The sequence below is a fragment of the Salminus brasiliensis genome, chromosome 11 (assembly GCF_030463535.1).
Source record: "Salminus brasiliensis chromosome 11, fSalBra1.hap2, whole genome shotgun sequence".
NCBI lineage: Eukaryota > Metazoa > Chordata > Actinopteri > Characiformes > Bryconidae > Salminus > Salminus brasiliensis.
In genome coordinates, this window is record NC_132888.1 from 712,957 (window position 1) to 722,985 (window position 10,029).

At 40.7% G+C, this 10,029-nt stretch overlaps 1 protein-coding gene across 1 annotated transcript; it reads right to left on the reverse strand.

Annotated features, from left to right (window-relative positions):
• Nucleotides 1-1,634: 1,634 nt before the first annotated feature.
• On the reverse strand, nt 1,635-8,580 carry cldn11a (claudin 11a). Its single transcript, XM_072691485.1, has 3 exons — nt 8,137-8,580; nt 5,620-5,784; nt 1,635-2,818 (listed from the first exon to the last, which is right to left on the reverse strand). The coding sequence occupies exons 1-3, from the start codon at nt 8,360-8,362 to the stop codon at nt 2,559-2,561; spliced, it is 651 nt and encodes a 216-aa protein (XP_072547586.1). The 5' UTR covers nt 8,363-8,580; the 3' UTR covers nt 1,635-2,558.
• Between the last annotated feature and the right edge of the window lie 1,449 nt (nt 8,581-10,029).

Below are 10,029 nucleotides of genomic sequence, written 5' to 3' on the forward strand. Positions count from 1 at the left end.
TCATGTTTAGTTTTAGATTTCTGTAAAATCTAATGCCACTAAACTGTGGCCAAATACAAACCATACAGTTTTGCCACCCCCAATTTTAAAATCTTTCAAATTCTGACTTGGAAGCATTTTTGTAGGTGTTTCTAATAAAGTGGCCAGTTATTGGAAGCATGATGTCATTTAAGAGTAATGGTAGTTGGTAACTGACTATAATTGTTCAGTAGTTGTCATTTTGGTCCTAGGGGTGCCAACACTTTTGCATAAGATTGTACGTAGCTTGTGGTTAATCCTTTAGCGTCCCGCACTCTCAGTCCAGTGATCCATCAGAATTACTAAAAGTGAGTCACACATACACCTCCCTCTGGATCTGTCTGAGAGGGTTAACCTCCAATCAGTGCTCCTCCATCAGCCCTGCTTTAGTGATCTGTCTGAGAATCGATGACTGCCAGAGAGAGGCTGAGGACTGATGCAGAGCATTAGACTGGACACATAGCAGCTGCTGGACAGGCAATCACACTGACCCCACAGAGATGCCCATTATCCCACTCTCCCACAGGCCCTGCCTCACCTTGCTCAGTCTTCCTGCAGTGAACTGACTGCATTCATTAAAGTGTTTTAATTAAGTTTAATCTACAATAAACATGAAAAGCAATTTTAGATAACAACATGGACATCACGAGAAGGTACTTTTATATTAAATACCACAGGACATACTTTTAGATTATAATCAATGAAGGGTTTAGATAAAAAAAGGTAAATGAGTTTCCACAAAAGCATTTTTCATTAGATTAAAGAAAATGTGTTTTATATTCAAAATAGTATTTTTAGTTTATATTTGGAGTAAAAGGTTCTAGATTATATTTCCACATTAACATCATTCTTTACATTTAATTAACATTCTTTACATTAACAAAACACTTTGGGATGGATTTAAAAACATGATTGGACATTTATACAACAAACTGTCCTTTTAGATTAGATTTTATAAGGATGCTTCTAGATTAGATTAATAGGAAATCACTTTGATTAGATTTAACAAAATGTATTTTTAAATTACACATGATACTTTTTGAAAATGGGTTCTAGATTAGATTTTAAAAATAACCAAAAAGGATGTAGGTTAGATGAAAAAAATATCAATTTAGATTAGATTTAAGTAAAAACATGCTTTTAGATTTCATTAAGGACATTTTTAGATTAGTTTAAACAAAATTGTCCTTTTATATTATACATCAAATCTGTTCTTTTAGATTAAACAGTTCTCAGAAAGATACTTCTAGATTAGACAAAACTGAGACACAGTTAGATTAGATTAAAAAAAAATATCTTTTTGTAGATTTACCTAAAGGCACCTTTTAGGTTGCATTCAATTAGGTCACTATTAGAACAGATTTTATTAAATGCACAATTATATTAAATCCAGCAAGAGCTTTTAGATTACATTTAACTAAAAATAAGATTTGTAATTAGATTCAACAACATTTTAGACTCATAATGTACATTTAGATTAGAAACAGTTTTCTGGATTGTGACAGATGTGGACCAGAACTACTTTCTTTAAGATTTCCAACACAACCTTCAGCAGTTCAACACTTATCTTATGTAAGCAGAGATAATCCTGCTGGAGAGTTAAAGAGACGCTTCAGTGTGGAAAACAAATCACTGTTTATTTAATAAAACATAACATTGAAACAAATAAATAACCAGCTTATACAGGAAATCTCAGACAATGATTTTCTGTTTTGTATCAAAAATGTTACCAGAAATCATCTTAAATCCAGCCTGAATATCTAATCTTATAATGAGCTGTAGCTGATTTTTATTTAAGATCATTTAACTATTTATCCAGATGATTTTAATCTGAACTGTTTGGGTTCTTTCATACAAGTGAAAATGATTTTGGTAGAATCATTTAAATCGATAAAATTACTTAAAACATGTAAACCATATGTACAAAAGTTCAGTTATTATTTTTGATTATGATATAATAATAATAATAATAATAATACAGTGGTCTCAATGGATAATATTAGATATTTAGGTTTGATTTAAGACTCACTGAGATCATTTGTTTTTGCAGTGTAAAGGTAAAAAAAAAAGAAAAAACATGAACTGGGAGTCGTTATATTCCTCCCACATGAACACAAAACAATTTCACAAAATTTAGAATTGAAAGCAGATGCTGAAAAACTGTTAGTGTTCCAGACCCCAAAACACTGCGAAGGGTCCTATTTGTAACAGAAATTAGAATTTAACACAAACAAATTATGATCATTAAAAACATTTAAAAGCCTCCTTCAGTCTTAGTCCTCTGATGGCCGCAGGTTTCGTATCACTGTCCGGCTGCATTACGCAACTCTGTCCAGTTCGGATGATCCTGAGGCCTGGATGCTGGCTCAGGCAGACAGTAAAAATCCACATCGTGACCAGAGAGGCTTGGGTAAGCCCAGAGAGAGAGAGAGAGAGAGAGAGAGAGAGAGAGAGAGAGAGAGGGAGAGAGGGGTCAGGATTTGACTGAGTGTAATAAGATGCTTAGGCTCCTCTGGGCAGCTGGAGAGTAATCCTGCGGCCTACACGTGAGCGCTCTTGGCGTGGTTGGTGGAGGAGGGGTTGGTGGGTGTGGTCTGGCCGTGTCTGGAGTAATAGAAGCGGTTGCTGTCTGCGTACGGCGCTGATGACTCCAGCGAGCAGCAGACGATCATGCAGCCGCCCAGCAGAGAGAACGCAGCCCCGACCCAGCCGGAGTACAGCGAGAAGCCGAACGCCATCAGGCCCTGCTCCTGGTGGGCTCCGATGGGGAACCACACGGTGGATATGATCCCACACAGAGCTGGAGAGACACATAAACACACACCATATACTCAATATCATTTCATATACACTACCGGTCAAAGGTTTTGGAACACCCCCGCTGTTTTTGGTAGTGATCCAGTGGCAAGCCTGCTTTTCCTACTTCACCATCTCAGCACTGACTCTCTTACTGCCCCTCCACCTGCAGTCAGGCCTGCAGCTCCAGGGCTTCTCCTCACAGCTGGAACTGAGACCTGCTCCAGTGTTGAGCTCCAGAGATACAGGGTGCTGCTGACTCTCAGAAACTAGTCTGCTGATGCTGTTGTGGGTTTGAGTGGATCAGACCTCCAGACCTCTTCAGTTTCCTCCAGTTTCCAGTGTTTTTCTGATGGTTGATGGTTTTGATGGGTGCTAGGTCCATTGATACAATGACTTGTTCTCTAAAATGTTACATTACTTTTTTTTTATTACCTTTGTGTACCGCCACTGGACTTAAAGTGCTTTGTTGTCAATAAAAACTAAAAACTGGGGGTGTTCTAAAACTTTTGACCTGTAGCGTATATCATTTATATGAAACACTCTGCATAATTATAATAAAAAACAGTAAAGACAGACATGACTATATAATAAACATATACTATAAGATATAGGATAAACGGACTGATTCAGAGGGGGGGTTTGGTGGGTTTGGGGGTTTGGTGTGAAACGCTCGGTTCTAGATAATCTCCCCCAGTCAGAGCTGGAGTTCTACACTGGAGGTTCTAGATAAGCTCCCCAGTCAGAGCTGTTCTACAGTGGAGGTTCTAGATAAGCTCCCCCAGTCAGAGCTGTGGTTCTACAGTGGAGGTTCTAGATAAGCTCCCCCAGTCAGAGCTGTGGTTCTACAGTGGAGGTGAAGGGAAGCAGACGTCTGAAGGTCTACTAAAAGCTCCTCACAGAAAGTTCTTCACCTAATGGTGATGAAGACGCTGCCTGATGCCTGAGACACGGTTCTACCAGAGTTCTGAGAAGAGCTCGGCTCTAGAACCTGCTTTTAGAACCAGATCATTAAAATGGTGGAGGGATACATGCTGCAGGGTGTAGTGCAGCTACAGAAAGTAGTCCCTAAAGAAAACTGGATTAGTGGAGATTCTCTATTCACTATTTTACCTTCATCATCATCATCATCATCTTCATCATCACATATAAAACTCAGAAGACTCGTGTAGCTGCACTGGTGGGTTTGGATAGAAGGTAAATTATGGGCTGTATCTGTGTTGTAGTCATGGCGACCGACGCCTGCTTCCATTCACCTGTACAGAGATCAGAGTGGGTCAGTTTCTCTACAGTGAAGCTCAGTTTCATACTGAACTTGAAAGACTGGGATTAATTTCTCCAGTCCAGACCCATCTTTTGTTCAGTGTGAGCTGAACTGAGTTTGGAGAATGCTGCTGTTTGGGACACAGAGCTGCACTCCCTCGTATCAGCGCTGAGGACCTGTATGTGTGCTGGCGATATGAATGTACTAATGTAGTGTAAGCAGAAAGAAGAGAAACAATAACACTAGTCTGATTATCTTGGCTCTGTACGTGACACACGAACCCCACCCCCAACCCCCAACCCCCAGTTTACAGGAAGTGAGTGAGGTTTGAATGTTTCAAGGCTAATTAAGAGTAAATGGTGAGAGACGAGTCCAGTGGGAGGAAGGGGATGGAGCTGAGTGAGTCAGAATAAAATCAACACCTGCTTTCTAGGAACGTCAGTATGAAGCAGAGACGTGATGAGAAGGGGAACACAGCCTTTCCGAACAGTGCAGAATAAACCAATAACCCCTCCACAATCTGTAATCACAGCCCTCTCGAAAGCTGCTGAGGGTTCAGGGATATCGGAGTGACCGTCAGAGTATCTACTCATGCTATTGGTCTTAGTCCTGATACAACATTGCTAGAAGAGTACACTGTGTACTTCTACAGAGAAGTTATTTCTTTGGTCATTTTGAACCTCTATTAATAGTCCAGCTCATTTTTATGCTTTCTGAAACCTGAAGCTCTATTAATAGCCTAAAAGGTTTCCTGTCCATAGCTGTACCTTTTAATTTAATTTAATGTATTTGTTTATTAAATCTCTATCAATATCAGAATGTTTGGCTCCTTTTGAACCACTAGCAGTAGCTGTATAATTATTTTTGTACTTTTAAAATCTATGATAGCTGTACATTAATATTTTTAACTCTTTGAAGCTGTAGGTTTATTTTTTTGTACTATGGTTAGGGTTTGGGGTTTAGGGTTAGGGTTTGGGGTTTAGGGTTACATTGTACTTTGTACTTTTTTTTTTTTTTACCTCTATACACAGGTGAAAGTTCATTTTTGTACTTTCTGAACCTTTATCAATAGCCATACGTGTCTTTTTGTTACTTTTGGACCTCCACCAGTAGCTTTATGTTTTGGTTTTATTATCTCTAAACTCTAAAAGCTGTAGATTCTGATTTTTTATTCATTTATTTTTATCTGTATTGATAAGTGGAAATAATTGTAATATTTTTTTAACTGTTCTAAATAGACATAAATTAATTTGTTGTTTTTTTATCTCTATTTATAGACACATTTATTTCTGTACCTTTTGAATTGGCATCCATAGCAGCTGCTGCTGTTGCTGTTGCTGCTGCTGCTGTTGTTGTTGTTGTTGTTGTTGTTGTTGTTGTTTTAAGTTCATTAGAGGTTTAAGCAATGTGTGAAGGCTGTTCATGAGAGGACATCATTTGTGCACTTCTTGTCCATACAGTGTCTTCATTAGACCCCCTGCCAGCCCTCTCTGAATATCTATCTTAATGCTCAAATCTGATCCAGAGGTCTTCATACGTACCCACTATCAGTGTAAGAGTTCCTCCCAGCATGGCCTGCTTGTTTTTGGCGCTCTGACCTTCCCCCCCAAGGTTCACACACGGCATGGAGACCAGCAGCATGCCAGCAGCGGGTAAACCCAGCATGCAGGCCGTAATCATCAGGGCCCGCGACGTCTGGATATAAGCTACAAAAGCAAAAGAATGAAAGTTACCCACAATCCAACAGTGTATTATCATGAGCCTAGAGCACAGGAACACTGGGAAAGAGGACAAAAGATCCAACATCTCACTACTTTTTATTTTCATAGGATTCTTTTTGGACATTTGCACTCGAGCTGGAATGGAAAAGCCTATTTAAGAAGAAGCATCAAGACAGAAATCAGTCAAAATCAAAGAATTGGTAAATATATAAAATGATATGACGGTAGAATCACTTGGCATCCAATCAGTTACTTGCTACTATGCAGATTATGCAGTTACTATGACCTGGTTGTAGTTTATTGGCTCTATAATTGGTCTAAATGGTGTGTTTAATGGTCCAGGCAGATGTTCAGTGCACTAGAAATGCTGCCCCTCACCCACCCTGATCTCAAAAAAGATTATCATAACATAATTTACCACAGAAATTACCATATATCATTATATTACAGCAGTGTGTCCTGCTTTACACTATCAGGCGCTCTGTATTGAACAATACATGACGTCATTCACTTGACGTCACAACCATAACAGACGTACCTAGGGTAGATAACACTCCCCGACGTGCTGTGAGTCCTCTGACGCTAACTTATAGCCGAGGGAAACAATCGAAACCCTTTTTTTATTCTGAATAATGAACCAAACGCTTTCAGACGGTTGGTTTGGCGTCTTTACTAGATTACTACACAGCAATGCTGAGTGCACTCTGAACGGATCAGGGTTAACTGCTCCCTGTTCTCCAGCTTTCAGAGGCAGTAGAGCTGAACTCATTGAGGGGACAGTGAAGCTCCAGGTTTACTGATCTCAACACCAGCCTGATCAGGAGGCTCTACTCTATCTGACCAACCTAGGCAGAATGGGGCCTGTACAGTACAGAACAAAGGTTATCACCATCTAACATAGATAGTGGAACCCATTCCAGTGCTCTATACAAAACCTTTTTTTGGTCATAATTTATATTATAAATATTGTGCCCAAAGCTGCAACTTCACAGGAGAAGAAAGAAACCTTAACTTTCAACTGAAGTCAATGTAAAAATATTTACGACAGTTGTAAAAAGCCTTTCTATTGGTCCATTCATCAGAGAACTGATAGAATTGTGATACAATATAAAGAAAACTCACATTTATGTCAGCGGGGGAAATTAGCAATATATAGAATTTTTTATATCTAACAATTAATTATAAAATACTGCAAACGCTTCAAGGTTTTTACACAACAGCACCGTCTTTAATAACTGTGTACTATCATAATATCTGTACCATGCCAATATAATTAGCTGTACTCTATTACACATGTGTATGAATGTATTACACAACTACTGAGATACACTTGTGTAACTTACAAAAGTTTCATATATAAAATAAATGCATTGTTGCTATTCTGCAAAAACTTTATCTGCATTTCTTCACTTTTTTGCATGATTTGAAAACTTCATCTGCAAAACTGAACAAATCCCAAACAGTTACACTGCTATTACAGACACTTACTATGAAGTGGGGAGCACTATACAGAACCCTCTACTTAACATTTTCCACCTGACACTCAGACCAAGAACCATTCAAGAACCTAGTTGTTGTTTTGAGTTCTCTTGGTTCTATAAAGAGAGAATGTTACCGGTAGGATACATTTATATGTCCAAATGTTTGTGGACACCCCTTCAAATTAATGCATTTAGCTACTTTAAGCTGCACCATTGCTGACACAGATGTGCAAATGCACACACAGCTTGTCTAGTCCCTGTAGAGAAGAAGTACTGCCAATAGAATAGGACTCTCTGGAGCAGATCAACATCATGACCCTATTGGCTCCATGCTGCCTAATGCCAGGCATGGACTAGAGGGGTATAAAGACCCCAGCATTGAGGAGCTGTGGAGCAGTGGAAGTACTTTTGGATGAGTTGGAGTGACAGAACTAATCATCCAACATCAGAACCACCAGAACTTGACCAACCTGATGCTCTCATTCTTTCGTGTGGCTGAATGCAGTCAAGTCAATCTTTCTCACAGCAATGTTCCAACATCTATTATTAGGCCTTTTCAGAAGAATAGGAAGAAAAGGGTGTTATTTGGCTATTTAAGGCAATCTCTACCAAATTTTCTGAAAACATGATCTTCGAGGTTCAGAGGTCTGCTTCCAGTCAGCTCCACTGTAGAACTGCTCTGCCTACCACCAGGTTATCTAGAACGGGTTTCTCTAGAAACCCAACCTGAGTGACTCTGTCAGCATCTAAACTGTGTAATCATGTGAAACACTCTAACACACTTGCTTTGCTACAGCAACACGAACCTTTGGACACTTGTGGTTAGTACAGAGGCTGATTGTGGTCATAAACTCACCGGGCAGCTCCAGGATCTGGTTGAGGGAGATACAGTGGTACAGTGCTGTGGAGATCACGCACTCCGCCCACAGGCCCTTGGCCCCCAGCTCGTCCATCTTCTTGCAGGTGTTCATGCCGTACTTACAGGTCACCACCCACTCGTTCGTCGCTGTGGCGATGATGAGAGCAACCCAGCCGAGCAGACTGACCATAAAGCCGGTCAACTGCAGGCATGTGTTCGCCATGACCCAAAACTCAGAACCTGGACAACAATATGACAAAACCTTCCTAATCTCAGTTCAGCTCCACAGCAGAACCTCAGATCTCCAGTCTGATCTACCAGCAGAGCTCCAGTCTGATCTACCAGCAAATCTCCAGTCTGATCTACCAGCAGAGTGTTCCAGTTATACCAGTGGTACTCCAGTGTGTGAGGCTCATGGTGAGAGAGGTTCTGCAGGGGCTCTTGCTTTCTGATCTAAAGTCCAGCACCACCCCACTGCACCTTTTATACCATGGCAACAACACAGCCCAAACTTTCAGCCAATCACAAACCAGGAGACTCTCAGGGCTGGAACTTACTTGCTTACTCTCTCTCTCTCTCTCTCTCTCTCTCTCTGTATGTATGTATGTATGTGTAAACATTTACATTGTATTACATTTAGTGTGTGTGTGGACAGAAGTATTGGGACACCTGCTCATTCACTGCTCCCTCTGAAATCAAGGGTATTAAAAGAGCTGATCCTGCTTTTGTTGGAGTAACTGTCTCTACTGTCCAGAGCAGAAGACTTTCTACTAGATTGTGGAGATGTAAGGATTTGATTGATAGCATTCAGTGACAATAGTGTTCAGTGATAACCCCCCCCCCCCCCAAACTCGTCCCAAAAGTATTGGATGGAGCACAGCCATCATTTCAGCTAACACAACATGCCAATAGGTTCATGTTTATCTGTTTATTGGCAGTACTTGTCTACAGGGACTCCACAAGCTCTCTCTCTCGCTCTCTCTCTCTCTCTATGTGTGTGTGTGTGTGTGTGTGTGTGTGCATCTTCGTCAACAAAGAATGCAACTTAAAGTAGCTGAATGCATTCATTAGATGGGGTGTCCACAAACTTTTGGACATATACTATTGTTCTACTCCGCAGACTTCTACCACATTACTGTGGTGTGAGCGCCCTCTGCTGTCTGCACTGTGAAGAAACACAGCATGGCCTCCAGTTTCAATCTAGTTGAAGCCTCTCCTTTTCTGGGAAGGCTTACATTAAACATTGGAACATTGCTGTGTGGATGATTTGATTGAATCCAGCCGCAGGAGAGCATCACCGTATAGAAACGTGCTGAGCGAGGCCCAGGCAGTTGGAACAAAGTCCTCGGGCGGATGTTCCATCCCTATAATCACCTGTTAGCAGTTGGTGTGGCTGCAACACAAAACATAAGAGAAAAGGTGTCCACATACTTTTGGTCATGTATTGTAAATCCACCTATTTGTACAGTAGCTTAGCTCCACCTATTTACACTAAAGGACTATTTCGAACTGGATTGCTTATGTATTTATTTTTATTCATTTATTTTATCTCTTTTCAAGGCACAAAACAGGGCAGCCACTCAGAACAGAGCTCATTTACATACCTCACTCTGAAACGGTAACAGTAACAGTGTGTTTAACAGTGTGAGGTTGGAATATTAACGCTGGCTGTTTCTGGCTCATAAAGGGACAGTGTAAAGACTGTTGAGTGTGTGAGTGTGTGTGTGTGTGTGTCCAGTAGGGGGCGTCCTGTGACTGAGGCGAGCTGCAGGCTGTGACCCCGTGCTGATGCCTCTGGAGTGATGGTGACTTGTTGATGTAGATTGTTCAGTGTTGTGAGAGAGAGATAATTCCCTTTAGCGACAGTTTAGCACGCTCCCCTCACCCGGC

Coding starts and splice junctions, on each gene's coding strand:
- cldn11a (XM_072691485.1), bottom strand. CDS start 8,362: ATGGCGAACACATGCCTGCAGTTGACCGGCTTTATGGTCAGTCTGCTC. Junction 5,785..8,136: donor CCAGATCCTGGAGCTGCCCG/GTGAGTTTATGA, acceptor TTGCTTTTGTAG/CTTATATCCAGACGTCGCGG. Junction 2,819..5,619: donor AACTCTTACACTGATAGTGG/GTACGTATGAAG, acceptor GTGTCTCTCCAG/CTCTGTGTGGGATCATATCC.